The 24,887-nt window shown below is 41.4% G+C and overlaps 1 protein-coding gene across 8 annotated transcripts in view; it reads right to left on the reverse strand.

Moving 5' to 3' along the window:
• LOC18427418 (uncharacterized) overlaps positions 1–24,887 on the reverse strand; it is a 46,554-nt gene that overhangs the window by 17,245 nt on the left and 4,422 nt on the right. For 3 of the 8 annotated variants that reach the window (XM_011622545.3, XM_020663151.2, XM_020663152.2), the window contains exons 6-9: positions 7,086–7,193; positions 6,468–6,545; positions 6,196–6,288; positions 5,911–5,997 (exon numbers count right to left, since the gene is read on the reverse strand). In XM_011622545.3, the coding sequence (XP_011620847.1) occupies positions 5,911–5,997; positions 6,196–6,288; positions 6,468–6,545; positions 7,086–7,193 (366 nt within the window). Of the gene's footprint in view, positions 1–5,910; positions 5,998–6,195; positions 6,289–6,467; positions 6,546–6,676; positions 6,727–6,771; positions 6,936–7,085; positions 7,194–24,887 lie in introns of those variants that run through there. The other 5 variants (XM_088854507.1, XM_088854505.1, XM_088854506.1 and 2 more) reach the window with 5 other exon arrangements.

The raw sequence follows: 24,887 nt of genomic DNA on the forward strand, positions 1-24,887 counted from the left end.
CTTCCCCACGAAAAGACCTATTGTTGTGCTGAGTCCAGATGACCCACAAGGTAGCGAGTGTAGATGTGCGCCAGAGGAGGATGCCGAATTTGGCCCACAGGCCAAAAGAGAGGTAAAAAAAGAGGTGAGGGTTAAAAGTCGGTATAACCCAATTATAATGGAATAGCTAGAGTATACTATTCCAAAATTTAATGGCCAGGCTGCAGTGGATAAACATATGGGAATTGGTCCCAGCCTCAGCTCGACACGTAATGCATCTGTTTGAGAGGGGTACCCGCTTCTTTGAAGTTGGTCTAGGGTGACGACTCTTTCTGTTGTTGCTAACCACATGAAGAATTGGAGGAGAGGGGGAATAAAAGGGAACCAGGCCTTAGACAAGATGAGATGGGAGGGGGCTGCTTCGGCCATAGGAGGAAGAAGGTTAAGGTAGAAGGAGGCCACTGAAAAAGTGCCACTTGCCGATGGGGACCAAATGAGTCTGTCTTTACCAAAAGCAGGAAGGAAAGTAGGCTGCAGCAAGGAAGAGATCTAGGAATTCTTCCATCTCGATTTCGGAGAGGGCTTTCCTAAAATCAGGAGACCAAGCCCTGACTAGGCTAGCAGTAGGGAAAGCATGGGCAATTGTGGCATCGGCGTCACGAGCCACCAAAAACAGGTGGGGTAACCGGTCTTTGGGCAGGGATCCCCAATCCACAAGTCACTCCAAAACTTGACTCTCAAACCCATCCGGGGCGGAAATCTAGTAAGATGTTTGAAAGAGTTTAAACTACAGTAGATGGACTTCCACGCTCATGAGGCCATGCTGTCTGAGTTGCAGGTAGGCAGTCAATCAGAGGGGCTAATACAGTATTTGTGGCGTATGACCGACTGCCACAGGTGGCCACTTTGGGTGGCCAACCACCACCACCACTTGCTCGAGAGGGCAAGATTGCACAATTTGAGGCTTCATATGCTTAGACCTCCCCTAAACCCTAAACCCTGAGGAGAGGGAGGGGAAGCTGGAATCCAAGCCAAGGTGGCCCGATAGTAGAATCCAACAGACCAGCCAAATGGATGAGGGAATGCAGTTGAGGTCCACAGTTTCAATGAGGAGCTGAATAATACCCAAGGGCAGGTATTCCATGCTTTTCCAATGGACGGAGATAAGCGTCCCACAAGTCTCGCCTATCTGCCTAAAGGTATCCACATGCTAGAAATGGACGGAAATATGCAAGGCTCTCAGCCACAACTTATGTTTGACAAATGCCTCCAAGTCTCTGCACCACCTGGATTGAGAGAGAATGACACCCTTAGAGGAGGGTTTGGCCCAATCGAGAGCTTTACATACACAATAAGGAGAGGGGAAAGAGAAGACAATGGCACTATTGGAGAGGGAGCGGCAGATAAGTTGTGGTTCCGACCAATGTTTTTGGCTCTATTTTTCAATAGCTCTAAGGTCATGCATGTCTGGGTGGGTTAAACCTGCCGACCAGAGAGTTTTGCAGTGAAGATTCGAGGGTGGAGGGCTGATAGTAGTGAAGGTCAATCACGCCTGCTTCGGCCAGATTGCAGGATGAGGAAAAGGGAGTGGTGGAGGGGGGTGACCGAACGACGGAGGAGAGCTGGTGGACTTCAGATGAAGGGAGAACAGAGGAAGGAGGTAGAGCAGGAGGGGGATGAGAATCAAAAGATGAAAGGGGTGAAGGGTTCCGAGGACAGGTCGATGGGGAGGGCATTGGAGACACCGGCAGCAAAGGATAACGAGGAGAGGGCAAGGTGAGTGATGGGAGGCGCAGAGGGTACCCTGGGACGCAAAGATGGGTGTAATTTTCGTAAAGGGACAGGAAGCTGGAGGGGGGAGGAGGATAGGTAAGGCCCCCAAGCAGAGCCTTACCCATGGAAAACGAGAGCTTCTAAAGAGAGAGAGAGACGTGGATTTTTTTTCCAACCATAATATCTCCATCCATAGAAATTATAAATCATTATTTTGGTCCATAGTTACCGGGATTGGGAGTGAGGTCAGATCCCAGATTGGGATTGGGACCATGGGATTGAGAGATGCACAAAGATATATAGATGGGGATCGAGATCTATACACCGTGAGTTAAAGGGATCCTGATCCCAATATGAAAGAAGCGCGATCCAAATTTGTCCAGGATCGAATGATGAAATATATGGGATCGAGGTCCGTCCAGCTTAGAATCCAGGCTCCCCAAGCAAGGTACTCTATATCAGGAACACGCCCATCGAACTATATGATTAATGTTTTTTTTCTAAACTCAAAAACTAAAGTATCGTTAAATAAAAAGAATCTCATTTTTTACATATTTTAAATTTTTTGTTATCAAGGGAATTTTTTTTATTAGTGAGAAGGGAAACTCAAAACCCAAAATAACGATTCAAATTTCAGTCCTCAAGCATATAAGATGATCTAGTGTTTCATGGAAATGTGGCATCCTTTGTTTTCCCTCGTTTCGATCATTTCACTCACATGTGATTGCGTATACTCACCAGATTCGGGAAAGAAAAGAAGAGGGGGGGGAGAGGGGTGGGGTGTGGTTGTGGGCTGTTGGAACCTAACTATGGTTCCAAGTTTAAACTCCCTTTTTCCTTCCCTAAAACGCACGTGAACACCTTAGGTCCTTCAATAACCTCAGGCAAAATAAACTTTAACTAAATAGTCCCAACTTAAAATAAAAACTTCTTAATGATATTTTTGCCCCTGATAAAACAAAATATTCCATAAGCATTCGAACTACTTTTCTAAACAACTCCTAAAATCCGAACAAAAAAAAAAACCCTAGAACCCCTAAAAAAAAGTACATCCCCCATAAATAAACACTAAAATTAAAATTAAAATATAGATCCTTTGAAATTAAACCTTGACCCCAAATAATTAAGATCAGGCTTGGATGATGATCCTTTGAAATTAAACAAAAATAAAAAATAAAAATAATTATGTCCCGCATCACAATCCCTCTATAAACTTTGGCAAAGAAAGAAGGTTGGGACACCCCTCACCTAGTATGACGGTACTTTCCTTCTTAGATGGACCTACCCCATCTTTAGCAAAGGAATAATTGTTGTTAAACCGATCATGTATGGTGTGCTAGTCATATTGCCATGGTTTATCCAATAACATGCATCCATAAGCACAAGATAGCCCCATATTTCACCTTTGTAATGCATCTCCAATATAAAAAGAAACCAGACGGCATATAGAAACTGTTACCTAATTGCTTTTCTTGAACCAAGCTATCTTGTATGTCTTTGGTGGCTTTTCATCTTCAATTTCAGCTTGTCCATCATTTCCTAAGAAACAATATTTTCACAAACACTTCCCCCCCCCCCCCCCCGGTGATGAGATTACAGACCTTCCTAAAGGCAGCGCTTCGCATATAGGAAAAATTAGTGCACAACCAATCTGCCTCGTCATCACCAAAGCCTTCCCATGGTCACTAAATGTCATTTCGGATTACATCTCTTCAAGCACCTCATCATAAATGTGGTTGTCCTTTTCGAAAACTTCCTTGGAAAGGTTCACAAATTTCTATTTTGGCACTGAGAGAAGACATGGCCGCCCACAAACTCAACGCACAAAAGGCCTGCTCCATCCTCCCTCCTTCCCTAGCAGCCGCCAACAGGCCGTGCTCAAATCAGGCCACCCCTTCCCCAGACCTTAAATTTTTTTTTCTCTAGGCTAGGCCCATGCCCCGCCTGAATGCCTCTATTGAGGCCGGGGCCTGACCTACAGTTACAAAGATGGTTTTAAAAAAAAATAAAAAACAAACTCAAAGGTGGTGAGCTTTTGAACCCTGTGAGCCCAAGACAACCATTTCTTGCAATTTGCAACTAAAGCAATGTTCTTTGGTGCGTCAGATGCGAAGAAGACAACATTGAAGAGAGAGATCAAAGAAATGGGACCACCTCTCCAAAGAATTTCATAGTGCAATACTTGCTCAATAGGTCTGCAAATAGAGCCATACTGCAAAACAAATTTAGATTGTGAATTTTTTGCAGAGGTGGCCAAAAGAAATGGAGCCATCTTACAAGAGAGATGGAATTATCTTTCAGTTGGCCACTCAAAGAAATGGAACCATCTTACCGAGGTACTTCATTAGACAATTTTTGGTTTGGAAATTCAAACTCAGGCACTGGAGAGGGTTTTTTTCTGCAGATGACTTTTTCGATGGTGGCTTTTGCATAGATTTTTATATTGTATAATAGACATTATAGTCTAAAACATATAGAAACGACAAAAATTAATATTTACTAGTTTATGTAACATAGACTAGATATGATTTTGAGTATCATGCCAGCCATGGGTCACACAAATAGGGCCCAAAATTAAATCGGGGCAAGCCAACTTGCCCATCCAGGGCGCAGGCACGGTCCGAATGCCCGTGGGCCAGGCCGGAGCATTTGCCCAACTCAACCTTCCACTTCTTCCTGCCTTTTCCTCTCTTCTACCACTGATATGAGTTCATTCTCTCACCCCAACCCCCCGCCCTCCCCGCTCCCTACTTCTGATCCCTTAGAATCACTCTACTCCCACTCCACTATACCATGCCTCCTATAATGCCTCCCCAACCACCAAAAAAAAAACTGCCAAAAAACTTTCAAAGTGCTCCCATGTTAAAAAAAAAAAAAAAAATTAAAGTGTTCCCTTTCTTCCCTCGCAATTTATGATGATGCTTATCCCCACCCCTCCACTCTGACCCCTAAGTTCTACATACAGATCTATCCATGTCCACTTCACTGGTTGGGTTCTCCCAGCTCACATCATCCCTATTCAAAACCATCTTCAAACAACACACTCCTCCATCACCAAACCATCTGGTTGCCCCTTCCCCTCTTTCTGTCCTGGCTACTGAACCTCAACTAGTAACGCTACCTAGAATTCCTGAAGCACCAACCCCCCCCCCCCCCCCCCCCCCACCACCAGTGGGCCCCTTGCCGAACTCGACCCCAGCCAACTCATAGTGACTCTCCTCTCACCCATCAAGCCCCCCATCCGAACCACGGTGACTCCCCTCTAACCCAACTCGTGCTGAAAACAAACTCTGAAGAGTCATACTTCTCTGCCGATGAAGAGGAGATTGAGCAAATTGACCATGGAGAGGCCAGCATCGACAAAATCCTTCAAGTCATGGGCTTTGTGTATGAAAGCATCGCCACCAATTTTAATGACATATTCAGAGAGAACACAGGAGAAAAGGCAGGTCTGAGCGTCGTTCTGACCCATCTGGCGGGAGGCTAACCACATATTTGAGACTCTCGCCAAGGATCGCGCGACAGGGGGACCCATGGGTACTGGTTAGCAGCTTTTGGACCATAGTACCCATGTGAGGGGTCGATCTCCCACCTGTTTACTAACAGTGAGAGTGGTCAGCCACAGTTTTTGTTATAATCCCAATTCTTTAATTCCTTATACTATATCAAGCACCAAACCTGAGGATGCCTTTTCTTCAACATGTAACAAACTTATACCTAATACAATACAAGTCAACACTTTCAAATAATGATAATGATGAGGATGAGGATGAGGATGATGATGATGATGGTAACAATACGTGCGTACAAGCCAATATTGACTCTGAAGAAGCCAAGTCACTACATGACATGCCGTTGATTGCATCTATGTAGCATGTCTGTCAACAAAAGCCTACTGTAAAATCATTTACCATTATCACGTTTTAACTTCCAACATGATTAAGTTGTGAAGAAATTGACAATTTCAACAGATCCATGATAAAGATATCTTCAGTCATAAACATGAAATGCAATAATATCTACTGCAGATTATTTAAATAAACCTTAGAAGTAGCACCCACATGAGCACTGTGATTCATGTGATTCAAATATTTAACCCACAAGAAAAAAATTTCAAGTTAATCAATTCCAACCATTGGATGAGCCAGAAAACACTACCTCAAATTCCTTCCCTTCATGATAAAGATCACCATGAGTAGTCAATTTTGGTTTTGTTTGATATTTAAAGAACGCATCATGGAGGACCTGCAAAAGGGAAACATCCTTAAGAAACTATCCACTTATATATGAAGATGTACCTCATCCTGAACTTCCATAATCAAAGGAATCAATTTACACACTGATTTGTTCTTTTATAAGTTGACAACAGCAAGAAGATGATGAATGTGCATCACAAAAGGACATTTTACAAGCTACAGAACGTGCAACAGTCACTAAACTAACCTGATAATCAATATCCATCTTTCCCATCTTTGGCTGCATACGTTCTCTTTGCTTTTGTTTCAACTTCTTACCATCCTCCTTTTCGATATATGCCTGCAGTGATAATGCAATGAAACCAATTATGAATTTTTCAGTACATGAACATGCAAAAAAATTTCAAATAGACAATTTAATCCGAATGGACAATCATGCATCTGAACACCAAAAGCTCATTCTATTCTACATAAACTATCACCTGCAAAAAGCTCATTGCTTTCTACATAAACTCTCACCTGTCTTATTTTCTCAATACCAGTTGCCGCAATAAAATCTGGAAGTTGAAAAGGCTGTTTTTCAATGCCACGTTTTCCCTGCAAGAATTTCATGAAAGATGAAAACCATATCTTCAAGATTTAAGGTGAAGCCAGTGACTGCTACATCAAGTTTAGAAAAGCCAAAATGAAAGTTTGAACGTTTTAAGGGGAAATAAATAGCCAACAACCTCTCCGCAACACCTAAAGAGGAGATTCATCTTCCAATGAAAGTATTCCCATACCGAACCAGAAATAAATAAAAATCATTAACCATCGCACTAACCTAGACATCTTACTTTTACAAGTTTTCATCATAACACGGTCAATAACACCCCACCCAACCTAGAAATATATATCATAAATGAAAACCATTCAAAGCTGCCTTTCGCAGACACCAACAGGTTGTAGCTCCATGATTGTTACATCCAGTGAGTGAACCAAATTCCCCTGCAACAACCACATATACAAATAAGAGGGTGGCTACCTTATCGATTATATGTTCCCACACCCTCTTGTTGGCCCCCCTCCTTTATTGTGCACATCAAGCATACATGCAGACAACAGCCATATGACTTCATATCAGATGTGATTACTCACCTGTAGGAATTTTCGTTTCTGGCACCAATGTCTTGGAACAGGTACTGTATTTCGGTATGATTTGAGGAATACAAGCAACTTGGGATCTGCTGCAGTTGCATCCCAAACCTGTACATATAAGACCAGATTTAAACTCCAGACAATGAATCTTGAAAAAATATAGAAAATGAAAAATAATAAAGACCAACACACATCCACAACCACATAACAAACAATATGTAGGGGTCTAATACACGTGTGTCGTAGATAGATAGCTACATGCATCTAGAGTCTCACAAGTATTTACATTCTATATGGATATTTTAGCCTATGGCAGCTTGGTTTGACTACCGATTGTGTTTATCATAAAATTTAAAATAATGGATTTTGCTAATGAATTGGGCGATTCAACTCCATCCAAGTTATGGATACTAATGTCCAATTTCACAGACAAGGCTTGCATCTGATAAACTTCAGCACATCACATTAAATCTGTTATTAAAATATATAGCCAATTACTTCCAAAAACATTCAACTCCATCCAAGATAGGGATACTAATGTCCAATTTCACAAGACAATGCTGGCATCTGATAAACTTCAGCACATCACATTAAATCTGTTATTAAAATATATAGCCAATTACTTCCAAAAACATTGCATCAGATATGTGTATGATACAAATGTACACATGTTCTCCATAAAACTTAAATGCACAAGATAATTAATACAAGTGACCGCCCGGTTGCAGTGAAAAATAAGCAAGGGTTCCCGCGATATTCTGGACGAGCGTGGGTAAAGAAGCTAATCCAAAAGAATAAGATTCATCTAGTCACATAGAATGCATGAATGCTAAGAAGTAAGAATGTTAACAGGTAAGAGTATGGACTACAGAGTTAATAGATACAATAAGACGAAGGAGAATAAACATAGCTTATCTATAGGAAACTAAATGGAAGGGGAAAAAGCTATAGACATTGATGGAATAAACTTTTGTGTATAGGAAAGAATAATAATAGAGGTGGTGTACGCATATAATAAATAGACAAAACTTTAAAAGATAAAATAATTAAGAGAGTAGGTGATAAGCTTCTATTAATAGAGGTGGTGTAAGCATATAATAAATAGACAAAGATTTAAAAGATAAAAATATCAAGAGAGTAGGTGATAAGCTCCAATTAATTAAACTAATGTTAGGGGAGGAGATAATTAATGTAATTAGTGTTTATACACCATAGGTAGGACTAGAAGCCAGAATTAAGAGACAAATCTGAGAGGACATGGATGGACTAGTCCAAGACATACCAAAGGGAGAGACAGCTTTTTCAAGAGGGGACTTAAATGGTCATGTAGGGAAGAATACTGGAGGATAATAGGATATGAAGGAATCAACAGTGGACATGGGTTTAGGGAAAGGAAATGAGATGGGTGAGGCATTGGATTTTGCTATGGCCTATGACCTAGCAATAACACACACCTACTTTAGAAAGCGCGATGGGTATTTAATAACTTATGAAAGTGGATCATATAGTAGGAGTAGAGATGAGGAAGTAATTAAGATTGATGGCTAAGAAATACCAAAAAGAGCGCATTTTTTACTTCTTGGGTTGATAATCCAAGAAAATGAAGAAATTAAGGAAGATGAATTAGAGCTGGGTGGAAGAAGTGGTAATGTGCAACTTTTTTGCAATCACCACATGCCAATGAAGCTGAAGGGAAAGTTCAATAGAACAGCTGGGAGATCAGCTTTGCTTTATGGGGCGGAATGATAGGCAGTCAATAAACAACATACCCATAGGGTTAGTGTAGCTGAGATGAGGATGTTGAGATGAATGAGTGGAAAGACAAGAAGGGATAGAGTTCAAATAACTACATTTGGAAGAACTTAATATGGCTCTAATAGGTGATAAGATAAGAGAAAGTAGACTTAAGTGGGCTGGTCATGTGCACCGCAGACCCAGTACAACACCTGTTAGAAGGTGGGAGTTGGTTCAAGTGGAATGCTCAAAAAGGGCAAGGGGTAGGCCCAAAAAGACATTGTTAGAAGTAGTGAGAAAAGATTTAGAGACTTACGGCCTCACTTAGGCTACGGCTTTGATAGAGCAAATGGCAAACCAAGACACATATAGTCGACTCCAAATAGTTCGGAAAAGTCTCCAACGATGATGATGATTATGATGATAAAAGTGGATCATATAAAAGCTAGATAAACTTCTTACCACTTAAGAAGGGAGATCACCCACCATGTAAAGACTGTAAGATTATCACAAGAGAGAGTTTGACCACACAATATAGGCTCATGGTTATAGATGTTTGTATAAAGATATGGAAGAGAAGCAGTGAAATCAATAGGTGTCCAAGAACTAGGTGCCGATATCTTAAAAATAGACAATAGACTATTTAGGGATAAATTGGTAAAAGAAGGAAAATGGGACTCTAAACACAAAGTTAATATTAATTTAAAAAAAAAATGAAGAATGAGATGACTGATTGTAGTAAGAAAGTCACAAAATAAGTTTTAGGAGAAAATAGAGGGAAAAGAAAATCCGATGAGGAAAATTGGTGGCGGAGCGATGAGGTCAAAAGGCCATTAGCAAAAAAGGGTCATGTTATACAACTTGACAATGCAATAGAAATTATCAAAACTTAGAAGAATATAAAAATGCTAAGAAATATTTTTAAAAACATAGTAAGGCTACGCTTAAAGCATATAATAATTCATATAATAAACTGGGAACAAAAAAAGGTCAAAAAGATGTGTTCAAACTAGAAAAAATAGAGAGGAAGTATAGGGATCTAGACCATATTAAATACATTAAGAGTGAGTATCAGAGGGTTTTTGGTGAAGGATGACGAGGTCAACAAAAGTGGAGTGTTACTTTTGTCATAAATGAGGGCGGAATTCAAAGATGCATTTGCAGGATTAGGATATCCAAAGTAAAAGCAGCTTTGAGAAGGATAAAGATAGGAAAGGCTTTAGGATGAGATGGTATCCTGATAGAGGTTTGGAAGTGTTCAACAAGGTGTTAAGAGAAAAGAAAAGGTCATACAAATGCATGAAAAGGTATTGTGGCACCTATTTATAAGAACAAGGAGACATATAGAATTGTGCAAAGTATTGAAGAATCAAACTTACGAGCTACACTATGAAGTTGTGGGAGAGAGCAATTGAGCAATGACTAAAGCATAAAATGAGTGTATCGAAAAATCAATTCAGTTTTATACCGGGGAGATCAATAATTGTGGCCATTTTCCTACTTAGGCAACTATTAAAGAAGGGAAAAGACCTCCAAATGGCCTTTATTGATTTAGAGAATACTTACAATAGGGTGCCTAGAGATCTAATTTAGTCTGTGTTGGAAAAGAAACAAGTCTCCAAACTCTAAATTGACATGGTGAGAGATATGTACGAGCAAGCACTAACTAGTGTGCAGGCAATTAGTGGAGAAACATGTAAATTTTCAATGACAATAGACCTACATCAGGAGTCAGCATTGAGCCCATATATCTTTGTTTTAATTATGGACGATTTAACTAAACACCTAACAGATGAGGTATCGTGGTGAATGTTATTCGCTGATGACAGTGTTTTGATCGTTGAGACTAGAAGCAGCGTCAACACGACCTACATCAAGAGTCAGCATTGAGCCCATATCTCTTTGTTTTAATTATGGATGATTTAACTAAACACCTAACATATAAGGTACCGTGGTGAATGTTATTCGCTGATGACAGTGTTTTGATCGTTGAGACTAGAAGCGGCGTCAACACGAAGTTAGAATTGTAAAGGGATGCTCTAGAATCTAAAGGTTTTAAAATTAGCCAGACCAAGACAGAATATATGGATTGTAAGTTTTGTATAATAGGAGTAAAAACGAGGAAGCAATTTAGATTTATGGCCAAGAAATACAGAAAAGAGAGTAATTTCAATAACTTCGGTCGATAATCCAGGAAAATGGAGAGATTTAGGAAATGTCACATATAAAATTAAAGTTGGGTGGGCTAAGTGGAGATGTGCAACAGGAGTTTTATGTGATCGCCGTATACCAAAGAAGCTAAAAGAGAAGTTCTATAGGACAGTTGTCAGACCATCTTTGCTTTATGGAATAGAATGTTGGGTGATCAAGAAATAACATAATTATAGGATGAGTGTAACTGAGATGAGGATGTTGAGATGGATGAGTGGCAAGAAAAGAGATGATAGACTTCAAAATGAATACATTCAAGGGAACTTTTCCTATGTGCAGGAGACTCATGGGCAAATAATTACAAAGGCCTTTGTAACTTACTTCAAAAGACTTCCTAACCAATTGCACCTCTGTAACGTACTTCAAAAGACCTCTGACAAACACAGAATCAAACGTCAAAACCAAAACAAAGTTGGAATACTTTTCTAACATCTAAAAATAACTTTATTGGTATCAAAGATCAAGAGAAAACTGGTTGAAAGCAGGGGACCATAATACGGGTTTCTTTCACTGAACAGCTAATTGTCAAAGAAGGGACAATACCATCTCGATTATCAAACTGGATAATCGCTATTTGGTGCAACCAGAGGAAATAGAGTTTGCCATTCTTGATTTCTTCTGGACCCTATACGCTACCCCAACGGGTCCAAGACCGAGATGGACCACTCTTGATTTCCTAACCCTTTCGGAAGACCGGGCACTCTAGTAGAGCGCCCTTTCTCGAAAGAAGAAATCTTAAAGGCTATTAATGAATTAGCCAAAGACAAAGCACCCGGTCCAGATGGGTTCCCCATAGCACAGTTTAAAACTTTCTGGGAAACTTTCCATCTAGACTTCTTAAGCTTCTTTGACGAATTCTTCCACAGGGGAATTCTCCACAAAGCCATTAACGCTACCTTCATAGCCTTTGTCCCTAAGGTTGATGGGACCGAGGAACTAAAGGATTTTCGTCCAATTAGCCTCCTCAATTCCTCATACAAAATTATGGCCAAGGTTCTGGCCTCAAGGCTACAACACGTCCTTCCATCTATCATCTCACCGTCGCAAACAGCTTTCATCAAAGATAAGCAAATTCTAAATGGAGCCTTAGTAGCACATTAGTGCATCCACTCTAGGCACTTGTCCAAGAAGCCTAGTCTTATCTTCAAGATAGACTGGGAGAAAGCATACGATCATGTTGACTGGTCGATCCTAGAAGAATCAATGACTAGAATGGGGTTCGGGGATCAATGGAGAAAATGGATGAGAGGTTGTTATTCCCATCCTTATTTCTTGATTCTCATCAATGGAACCCCTAAAGGTTTCTTCTCATCCTCGAGGGGACTACGCCAAGGGTATCCACTCTCCCTTTCTTGTACGCTATGGCAGCTGAAGTCTTCAGTCGATCTATTTCGCGTTTGTATCACGAAGGCCTCCTCACTGGATTCAAGAGCAGCCACCAAGGCCCAATAGTGTCCCAACTGAAATATGCAAATGACACTGTGGTGTTCCTTGACGCCTCCTCAGAAGAAATTGATAACCTGAGAATCTACTCAAATGCTTCCAAGTGGTCACAGGTTTCAAAGTTAACATGGAAAAGTCAAAAATGATAGGAGTGGCACTCACGAATGCAGAAATCAGAACGTCAATCCCCAACTGGGAATGTAAAGTAGAGGAACTTCCCATAACTTACCTAGGCTTACCCTTGCGGTTGGGGAAACCAAAAAAGAGACAGTGGTCCCACGTGATTGATAAGGTGGATAGGCGTCTGGTAGGGTGGAAAGGGAGATACATTTCCATTGCTGGCCGTACCACCTTGATAAAAGCAGCCTTGGCAAATGCTGTCTACCTCATGTCTCTCTTCCACATGCTAATCGGTAGCCAACCGCCAAGAACAACTAATGAGGAATTTCCTCTGGTCAGGACAGACAGAGAGAACAAAATACCACCTAATATCTGGGGATAGCATTTGCTTACCCAAACATCTGGGAGGGTTAAGGATCAGGACCCTTAGAAAACACAACCTGGCCCTCCTTGGGAAATGGTGGTAGCGCCTAGCCACACAGGCAGACTCACTCTAGGCTCAAGTAATACGGAGCAAATATAGGATTTAGGAAGAAGTCTGGGTGCCCAAGAGGAGGCAGTACAGTAGAGCTTCAAGAGCGTGGAAGTCTTTCGCCTCCTCTCTCTCACAATTCAAAAAATTCACAAGATTCCACCCTAAAGAAGGAACAAGAGGTCAGATCTCTGGCTAGGACACACCCCCCTGAGGGAACTCTTTCCCTCCCTTTACTCTCTTGCCTCGAACAAAGACTCTACCATTGCCGATGAAATGGTACAATTAAGAAGTCGAAGAGTCTGGAACCCCTCTTTCAGAAGAAACCTCTCAGACAAGGAAACCAGCCTTTTCCAGTCACTCTCGGCAGTTTTACATTCCACCTTCATCTCTTCTGAAGGGAGGGACTCCATGATTTGGACGCTAACCCCCTCTGGTACATTCACGGTGGCCTCCTTCTACAAAAGACTCATCCAACCCCCCACTTACCCCCTAAATCCTACCTCTGTCATTTCCAAGGTCTGGTCCACAATTGCCCCTCCGAAAGTTCAAACCTTCAACTAGATTGCCTGTTCTCAATGGGCACTCACAGTGGACCAGCTTTACAAAAGAGGGATTCAAATCCCCAATAGATGTGCCATGTGTCTCAACGAGGAGGAATCAAACTCACACCTCTTCATCCACTACAAGGTAGCCCACAACCTCTGGAGTCAACTGCTACAGCTATTTCGCCTCCAATGGGTTACTCCACTGACGGTCAAGGCCCTAATTAACAAGGAACACGTGTCATTTAGGCTGAAGGACGGAAGTACCTTATGAAAGGCAGCCATTGCTGCTTCCATATGGGTGATATGGGTCAAGAGGAATATGAGAATGTTCCAAGGACACAAGCTCCAGGTACCAGCCCTATTCCACAAGGTCACTACTCTAGCAACATTCTAGGCATCCAACCACAGGGTGTTCTCAGGCATTCCAGCAAATACTTTTCTCAACCAATGGGAAAACATACTTTACCACAATCCACCAAAGGTGCAAAGACCAAACAATTGATTGCCACCTCCAAAAGGTACGATAAAGCTTAACTTTGATGGTTGTTCCTTAGGGAACCCCGGCCCAGCAGGAGCAAGTGGAGTCTTCAAAGACCACCATCGCAACATTCTCTTACCTACTTTGAACATCTAGGCCACAGACAATTGCAATATGCTGAAGCTATGTCCCTGCTAATAAGACTCAAAAGCTTCAATCATTCCTAAAGCTCAAACCTCTTAGTGGAGGGATATGCACAACCCTGAGCATCTGGGACGACACCACCCCCATGGTACCTAGCTTCGATCTTTCATGAAATTGCCTATATCTGTAGGGATACGCACGTCTCATGGAAGCATATATAGAGGACATGCAACGAGTTCACCGATATTCTGGCGAAAGGCGGGGCTAGGAGCCAAGAAGAAAATAGCGCCTGGTCCTTCTTTTTTGATCAGGACCACAGAAGACATACTACGTAGAACATCTCATTGTACTCGGGCAACTTTATAAGCCCTTATTCTTTTTGTGAACTTACTATAAATCCTTTTTAATCGGGTAGGTTTATCAGCCCACATTTTATATAGGGTCTACTAACCTTTTTGGTACCGAGAGACCCGACTAGAGGGTTCTCTCGGACTACCACAATCTGTACCCCAACTTCTCTAATGCAATTCAAAGGTTAACATTTCAAAAAAAAAAAAAAACAATTGCACCCTTATTCTCTCCTTCAAGCCTCAACCCATCCCAAGGTTGAGTCTGTGGAGACCACAGAGCCAAGGCTCAAACACACTAAATTTTGGCAGTTATTCACTAGGCAACCCAAAAGCTGATGGCTTCAGTGTTTTAGTGAGAGACCACCAAGGGCAAACCATGCAATCACATTCACAATGCACTGATGTTGTTGACATGAGCCACATGACTATGCCAAGTCTGTCACACTGCTTGAGGCTTGAAAAAAAGATCACCCAAATTCAATTCTTCGATTGCTTCGCAAACAACAGCGAACTCCTTAAGGCACGAATGACGGGAGGCCAACCATGTAGATGACACCTTGGGAAGGGAAGGGCAGCAGAAGGATCCATGTGGAAGAGCCACCCATCATCCCACCAGGTTTTGATATGGTGGGTCAATATAGCACCATTCATACTTACTATACTGATTTGCACCAGAAGTCACCTATTTTGATGTTGTGGGACTATACTAGCCCCACTATTTTTTGATGCAGGGGGTTTGTACTAGCCCCACCTATTCTGATTTTGGGGGACTGTACCAACCCCTTTCTTGGTATCTACTTATGTGATGTAAGAAGCACTCAGCACGTGGGTTGCCCTACACCTTGACAATGTAAAACCTATAGTGCTATTACAAGTTTACTATTTTTTCGTTTTTTTCTTTTTATCAAGGTCAGCCACTTTCCAAAAATAAAATTACATGTTCACTATTTTCTCTAAAAAAATTATCATGATAGGAACTTTATAGAGAGTATACGACAATTCACAGGCTTAGGAACTTAGGTGGCAGGTATTGTACAAACTTCAAATCATTCAAGACAGAAACAAACCATGAAAATAATCCAGAAAACCAGAGTACTATGTGTTAGGGAAAGAATTTATCAGTTTATCATGGCTCGTACTATAATGTGCCATAATACTGATACATTATATATACTAAGTAGATGGGACAGAAGGAAGAATATCTGGCATTATGAGCTACCTCTGAAAAAGTGGAAGAGCTATACTCTACAAAAGCTTTTCAAAAGCTAAAGCTAGACTTAGTCAGCCTTTTAACTCTGGGCAGAACATTAAGATAGTGGTCAAGAGGCCAAGCTATCAGGAGGAAAGCCAGCAAAAGTGTTCGAACTGTGATCTTCCAAGGCACAAAGCTATAGAACATGATATTATCAAATGAAATTCTATCAGCATTGTTGGGATATTAAGTATGAAACAAGTTGAAATGTCCTCCCATGAAGCTAATATCCCGAAGGAGGTCAACTGAACATACAATACTCCAATCTTCAAGATCCAAGCTACATCTGGACTTTAGGCAAGTTATTCTAACAATCATTAGGCCCTGCTTTTAGAATTACATAAGCAAGCTTTTACTAATGCAAAAAGGGAATTTAGGTTTGAGACGGCAGATGCCAATAGGGCTGAGAATTTACCCGATTTGGATCCAAAACCTGAATATCGAATCCTATCCGGATAAGGGTATGAATCCAAGATTTGGATCCAAAATTTCGTTTCGAATCTAAAATTTGATTCCAATAGTAACTCGGATCAAATCCGGGTAAAAGTGGATCAGATCCGGATCTGAACCAAGTATTAAAATAACATATAAATAAAAATATATATAATATGTTATACATTTATTTATTTTCTTGAAATGTTAACAATTGTATTGCTGTAGAGAGGAATACAGTGTTGAGAACTTCCGAGAGAGCCCTCTAAACAGGACTCTTGGAAGACTTCCACTCAGCAGACCCTTTACAAGAAATGGGTTAAAAGATTACCCCCTTAAAAACAGTCAAGAAAGAAGCTGGCAGGGGAAGGGCTTATAAAAATGCCCATCCACCTTTTGGCCAACCACAACGAGAAGTACATAGCAGAAAGAAAGAAGAGAAACCCAAAATTTAGGCTAAGGTCCACTAGTCCAGATCAAAAAAGGAGGTGGACTCAGTTTGGGCGCCCCGACCTTGACTTCTAGTGGCCTCTTTCGCCAGTCGATCCGCGGTATCGTTGGACGTCCTCCAAGTATGCTTGCATGAGACGTCCATAGCCCTGCAAATGTGTTGAATCTCATAAAAAACTAGGAACAAATACCATGGTGGATCACACGTTCTACTAGCCCAAGAGATAACATTTTTGGAGTCGTCTTCCACTAACAGAGTTGAACCCCAGGAAGGGTTGAATTTTTTCAAAGCTATAAGGAGGGCTAGTGCTTCAGCATGGAGAGAGTCCTTTAAGCCTAGGAGTGCTTCGGCATGGTCACAATAAGCTCCTCCTGCCCTTGCTAGACCTGGGTTCCCTAAGGAGCAACCATCAAAGTTTAGTTTGATGCTTCCTTGGGTAGGAGGAAGCCAGAAGCTTGATCTACTAACCCCTTGTGGTTGATGATGAAAGATGTCTCCCCAATGGGTGAGGAAGAAAGTCTGTGGAATTCCGGCGAAGAAATTATGATTAGAAGCCTACCTTGGACAAGAGTGCCAAAGTTTGAAGTTTAGAGCCTCGAAATATTCTGGAATTTCTTTCCAGCCACAGAACCCAAATAGTGGCCACTACAGTAGCCTTCCACAGGATTCGACCTGCCTTAGGCCAGCAAGAATCAAAATTGCAAGTTAAGAGGGCTTTTACCGAGGGGGGGGTAACCCAATGGATACCAAAAACTTGCAATACCCTACCCCATAGGTCAGAAGAGAATCCACAAAGAAGGAATAGGTGCAGGTTACTTTCCTCCTCACATTCACACAGGGCGCATCTATTCGGGATGGGGAGCCCTCTTTTTTGTAGATTATCCACTGTGAGGACTCTATGTGAGAAAGCAAGTCAATGGAAGGTCTGTACTTTTGGAGGAGCAATAGTGGAACAAATTTTAGAGAAGGGTTCATGGGAGGTAGGTGAGAGAGTGAGGCTATTATGGAAAGAAGCAACTAAGAACTTACCCAAGGGAGACAAGGTCCAGATAAGTTCATCCCTTCCATGGGAGAGGAGAAAGAGAGAATTGAGGGTATGCGAGCGCTGCTGGAAATCAGTAAGGTTCCTTTTAAAAGAGGGATTTCAAACTCTACGCTCTCCCAAGCAGCAGAGCTCCTGGGCAATTGAAGACTCCTGGTCTTGTGCAAGAGAGAAAAAGGATGGAAATACTTCACAAAGAGGAGAGGGGCCCAACCAAAGGTCCCACCAAAATTTTACCCTTGAGCCTTCTCTCGGATGGAACCTAGTGTAGCTCTTGAAAGTGGCCAGCACTGTTAAAAGAGACTTCCAGACACTTGACCCATTATGCCTTTGCTGTGATCCTGACAGAGCCAGGAATGCATAGGGATATTGTACTTATGCTTAACCACCTGAGCCCAGAGAGCATTTCGCTAAGTCACCAAATGCCACCACCATTTACCTAGAAGGGCGGCGGCGTGTTTGCGAATGGCCTTAATCCCCAAGCCACCCTTATCTTTAGGTTGGCAGACCTTATCCCAGGCTACCAGATGAAACTTTTTCTTTTCTTCCTGGCCAGACCAAAGGAAATTCCTCATGAGTTGGTTGAGTCGATTGGCCACCTGCGTCGGCATATGGAAAAGCAACATTAAGTAGACTGGGGAGTTAGCAATGGTTGCTTTAATCAAGGTGTTTCTGCTCGCCATCGACAGGAATCTGCCCTTCCATCTTTTCAGGCGGAGATCAACCTTGTCAAGGACCGGGGACCATTGCTGCTTTCTAGGCTTGCCAACACCCACGGGGAGCCCAAGATAAGTGGAAGGGAGGTCCTGGACCTTACATTCCCAATCGGGGATGAGATTTCTAATACCTTCAGTTGACAAGGCAACCCCCATCATACTGGATTTATCCAAATTTATCTTGAACCCAGTCGCCCATTGGAAACAACGGAGGAATCTTTTGAGAGTGTTGACTTCCTTTCGGGTGGCATCCAGGAATACCACAGCGTCATCCGCATACTGTAGGTGGGAGACTATGGGCCCATGCCTACTGGTTTTGAAACCATATGGGAGGCCAACTTGGTAGACCTGAGAGATGGATCGGCTAAAGACTTCTGCCGCAATTACAAAAAGGAAGGGCGAGAGGGCGTCTCCTGCCGCAATATATTATACATTTATTAATTTATATATGCTGTATATTATATTTTTTTAACTTTTAGAAGACCTAATCCCCACTGTACATATATGGAAAATGAACGGTGGAGATTTGATACTCTCTCTCTCTCTCTCTCTCTCTCTCTCTCTCTCTCTCTATATATATATATATATATATATGGAAATGAAGTTCTCACTCTCCTCCTCTTCTCTGCCTCCCTGTGGCTCCTCAAAATCGCCATGGCCTTAACATCAAGAGGCCCTTTCTCCACCAGACCTCAAATAAGCCTGCAACAAGCACTTATTAGTGTACCCATTAAACCTCAACCCCCATTTCTCCACCAAACCAACACCTCTCTTAACTCATTTTCTCTCTCTAACCCACCATAAATCCCAATCAAAATATTCATAGTAAAGATGCTCCCTCTCACTCCTTTCCTCTCTAGGCTCATCCCTATGCTCTTCCTGCTATCTCTCTATAGGCTCTCTTCTTTGCTTGCTTGTGACGTACGCTGCCCTCCATTTCGTCATAATCTTCCTTCTTCCTGCCGAAATCTGCTTCTTAGTGGCTATGTTTTCAGGCAGAATATTCACCAGTCGCTACCTCCCTCTTCTTAGAGGTCCCTCGTCTGATGCCGAAAAATCACTTTTCTGGCAAAAAACCTGCACGTAAACTATTTTCCAACTAGTAATGTCGGTTTGCAGCTGGATCGGCTCCGTGATACACCAAAATGGCTTTAGATCCAAGCCTTAAACTCATTGTAAAGCCCTAAAACCATGAGTTTCTCAGTCGAGTACTCCGGCCTCGTGGTTCTTCAACTCCACGCGTCTCCTTCTTCTTGACTGCCACTAGAGGCTTGCTCACTTGGACCCTCAAGTTCTGCGGCCTCAAGGGCTTGCCGGAATCCTACCACCAACAGTCGGAATCCTACTACTAGAGGCCGGAATCTTGACTAGAAAATGAAGATTTTGGTGAAAACTCCGACTCCCAGATCACCACCGAAATAATAAGATGAGGGCTTCCCGTCTCAAGATACGAGAATCACTGCAATCATTAAAACAGTTGCGTCGTTAACCACAATAAAATGAGAAGCAAAAAGATTTTATGAGAGCTCATAATGTGTTATCATATCTTTCACAAACGAGTGCTTGGACAGATGGGTCGACAGTAACCAAAAAACTTTCCCTCTTTGCCAGACTCCTCTAATGGTCGCCGCCACAAAGTTTTTCCGACCACAATTGGGCAGTGGAAAAGTTCATTTACTTATTCGTTGATGACCTTATTTTTGAACAATGGAACTGATCAGATCCATATTTGGATCCAGATTCCATGTATAGTTTTTTGGATATGGATCTAGATCTAAACATTCTGGATCCGAAAGGATCCAATTCGGGATCCCATGTATACTTTTCAGATCTGGGTGGATCTGGACCCGATCGAAAAATTCTCAGCCCTAGATGCCAAAATGGATTGTCATCATCCCTTAAGATTCCTGCGAGTAAATACAGCTGAGAAACACTAAATGGTAGATGGAAACACTGATAATAATTCAATCTTGTAAAAGCCAATAGGTAGGCAGTATGTTGCATTTCATCTTAGAGAGTACAATAATATGATGGATAGTTCTAGAAGCAAGTGAAGTTCTTAAATATGAAAGATGATTTCCTTGTTGATTGTTTCAATGCCACTCAGGGATCAGTAAGAGGAAACTTCAAAAGTACCCATGCTTATCTTTCCTTGACTTCTTGTTGCAATGACACCATTTGGAGTCTGGACATTGCAAGATGAATCAAAGATAAGAGACTATGATACAGCTAACTGTGCAACCACCTAAAATATGTTAATTGTTAACAATATCTTCTTGAACTGCAAAATGTGCACCATGCAGGTGCATTCATACTAACAGAATATATTTCGACATTGGAGGAACCATGAGAGACTGGTAACTGTATAAATTAGGCTCCTTTTCCATCCATATTGTTTTTGGATACTCCAATTGGGCTGAAGCGAACACTGGGGAAACCAAATCCTGTTGAAGGGGATTCCAGGAATGTAATCTCATGGCATCTGGCAGGTCGCATAGTCCTTGAGACTAATGAATATTTTTTACCATATCGCTTTAGTACGCAGGCCACTTCGAGTCAACTTCTGTAATACTTGGCAGGAGGTAAACTCCATAACTTATATGTTGGACAAAGATAGTGCCTCCCATAGTAGCGATTGTTTGGACTAGACTCGGTTTGTGGGATGCTTATCTACTTGATTTCATGTACTTTATGCTTCCTTTGTATTTGTATTTTGTCTTTTTCTCCTTTTTTCTACCCCTGCTACTCTTTCATTGTATCTAATCTTCCCTTTGTTGTCACTCTACCTATCTCTAACTCAAATTGTTTGCTTCCTACTAGTGTCCCACTTCCCTTTCTTCTGTCACCTTCTCCCTCTCACTCCAACTCTCTCTTTGCTCTCAACCGTCAACCACTTGCTCTCTCTCTCTCTCTCTCTCTCTCTCTCTCTCTCTCTCTACGCACTTCCTTCCTTTCATGTTTTTTTATCACTTTTTTTTTTTTAGGCATGTGATTTTTTATTGTACAATCAAAGTCAAAGATAACGCGGTTTGTGTGATGCGCATCCCAACATCTAACAGGTTTTTGTAAGAATATTTGATACGTACTATAGTGTCACCAATTCTCTAAAAAAGAAACATAATATGTTTCAGCTCATGTTGTTGCTTCAAAAAGAAAGAGAAAGACCGTGCAGGTTGATATATATAGTGCCATATTGATGCAGCCAAAAGCCACCTTTGGGGTTCATCCATTGAACTGACAAGGAAGAAACCTATATCCATGTCGCGGATGGTGATTATCTATATCCAATTTTCTTAGATCAGCATGCTTGTTTTAGTTTCCTCTAAAATTTCAAGATAAGCATATCAGCTTCTTCAAATCTTGAAGGCATAAGAGAGTTCTCATATCATGGGCATAATATGCTAGAAAAAGTGGGCCTCAGGTCAACCACCCCCCAGGGAAACTATCAAAGTTAATTTTGACGGTTGCTCAAGGAGCAATCCAGGTCCAACCAGGGACAGTGGAGCCTTCCGAGATCACGAGAGGAATATTTTACTTGCGTTTGCGAAACCCCTAGGCCACACGAACTCACAACGTGCTGAAGCAATGGTACTGTTGATGGGGCTCAAGCTCTTTAACCCCTCATGAGGATCTCACTTGATAGTTGAAGGGGACGCATACAATATTATCTCTTGGGCTTCTGGAAAGTCCATACCACCTTGGTACTTAGCTTCGATCTTTGATGAGATTGAATTCCTTTGCAGGGATATCAACGTCTCATGGAGGCATATCTTCAAGACATCCAACAAGTTCACAGATCACATGGCCAATGACGGAGCCGATCTTACAAACAGTATTGGACCTCCTTGAAGTTAGCTGCAGAGTTTCTCTCCTGCTCACCACTTGCATTTACGTTGTAAAAAAGAGTGTTTTATAAACCCTTACACGGTTTGGCTGCACCAACTTTTTGTTGTCATAGTACTAGACTGTTTTCTTTTCCTGTTTTTTCTGTAGAGGGATCACCTAGCCCCGTCAGGACTCCGATAACTCCCAATATTTGTATGGGATGCTCCCAACACTTGTAAATACTATTTTCTTATTTAAAGAAATAGTTAACTTTATCAAAAAAAAAAAAGTGGGCCTCAGGTCTCCGCAACATCAGAGTTTTCAAAAAGCTTACTGTTTAATTAAAAATGCTAACAACAATTGCAATGGAAGTTACAGACAGATTCTGAGAGACATTGGTTACTAAATTCATCACGAAGAGCATCTTACTAGGAAAAAATGCTGCAGAAGGTATGTGTGCACCAAGCTATGGTATCGGACAGCGCCGAACTATAAATTCTCAGGAGAATTGAAATGGAAGTCACAGCCAGATAGTGAGATAATGTGGTTGTGAAATACATCATGGAGATGAACCACTCAGGTTAAAGAGGCACATGGGCATTGTAGGATGGGATGCATACATGTTGAACAAGAACAAATCTATAAATTATTAGTACAAACTTGATCTTGTTTAACAAAAGATTAGACTAGTGGTTGGGGACTGGCATAGGTCTCAATTTCAGTATGATGGGTGCGCATGGGAGGGCTTTAAGTGATGACGACTTTCCTTGGATCTTAGCATTAGCTAGGCAGTTGGACTGTGGATACCTGCACTTTACTTTCATGTCAGTAGGGATGAACTGGATTCGCTCTTAAAAAGAAACTCACCCCATAATAAACCAGAGGATCTAATTTCCTTAGAGGGGTCTTTTGAGTGGTTCTTTGGACAAGATAAAATTAGGCTGGAGCCAGAAACATTGTGTGAGTTCTCCAACAAGTCTGCGTATATATTACGGTCACACAAGAAAATCTCTTTCCTATGAGGCAGATTTGGAGGCAGTACACTCCCTCAATGGTGGCTGCTTTCTCATGGTTTTGATGTAAAAGCTAGTATTAGATCTGAAATTATCGATCTGATTCTTAGTAAGAATGATGCCAAAGGCAAAATCTCTTTGCCTAACACAATTACATAAGGAATGTGGGAAGGTCTGTTAGGTTTGTTTGATTCTACATTTCTACCATTAGAAAACCTGATTCCTTAATATCCTTAATGTGGATGGAAGCAACAGCACAACAGAATGAAAGGAGAAATACTCTTCACAGCTACCATTTGGAGGAAATAGGAGGATACAAGCAACATGGCATTTAATTAAAATTACTGCTATGAACAGGAGGTGACGAGATAATAAAAAAGGGATGCCATAACTCGGGCAATGTCACACCAGCTGTTGTTCAGCAATCTTGGACCAGAGTCACCGAGAGCATATGCCAAGCCTAGATAGCAGGTATCTGGGCATCCACACAATCAGAGGATGTTTAAATGAATTAATACCAGCACAGAGGCATTACTCAAAAGTCAAAGCAATAGTGATGATTAATGAAGATTGTCTCCTTCATAGAAGGTCTCCTTCACAGTGCACTTGGAAAACATGAGCTGCTTCATGTATGATGTTTGAGATGTCCAGAGAACATATCATCTTACAATGTGTATGAACCAATGGAAGGACTCTGTCCCGCAATATCTATTGATAACACCTCTAAAGTAGCAACCTAAATGGCGCTCAAGCGCCAAAGAAATATGCAAGCACAATCCCTTGAGTAAGAAAATGTACATTTAGGCCAGCGCATATGGTATAACAATATAGATAATACCCAATAATTGCATTTGGGATGTTTGAGTCAAACAATAATAATGATTAATGAAGATTGTCTCCTTCATAGGAGGTCTCCTTCACAATGCACTTAAAAACCATGAGCTGCTCCATGTATGATGTTTGAGATGTCCAGATAACATTTCATCTTACAATGTGCATGAATCAATGGAAGGCCTCTGTCCCATGATATATATCGATAAAACCTCTAAAGGAGCAACCTAAATGGCGCTGAAGTGCCAAAGAGATATGCAAGCACAATCCTTTGAATAGGAAAATGTACATTTAGGCCGACGCATATGATATAACAATGTAGATAATACCCAATAATTGCATTTGGGATATTTGAGTAAAACAATAGTGATGATTAATGAAGATTGTCTCCTTCATAGGAGGTCTCCTTCACAGTGCACTTGGAAACCATGAGCTGCTTCATGTATGATGTTTGAAATGTCCAGAAAACATCTCATCTTACAATGTGCATGATCAATGGAAGGACTTTGTCCCATAATATATATCAATAACACCTCTAAAGGAGCAACCTAAAGGGCGCTGAAGCGCCAAAGAAATATGCAAGCACAGTCCCATGAGTAAGAATATGTATATTTACGCCAATACATATGATATAGCAATATAGATAATAACCAATAATTTCATTGGGATGTTTGAGTAAAGAGTAAACCTCACAATTGCTGGGCAGCTATAATGAATAGTAATATAAGTGGAATCCCAAT

Source organism: Amborella trichopoda, chromosome 12 (assembly GCF_054954075.1).
Source record: "Amborella trichopoda isolate Santa Cruz 75 chromosome 12, AtrichopodaSantaCruz75HAP2 v2.0, whole genome shotgun sequence".
Classification (NCBI taxonomy): Eukaryota; Viridiplantae; Streptophyta; class Magnoliopsida; order Amborellales; family Amborellaceae; genus Amborella; species Amborella trichopoda.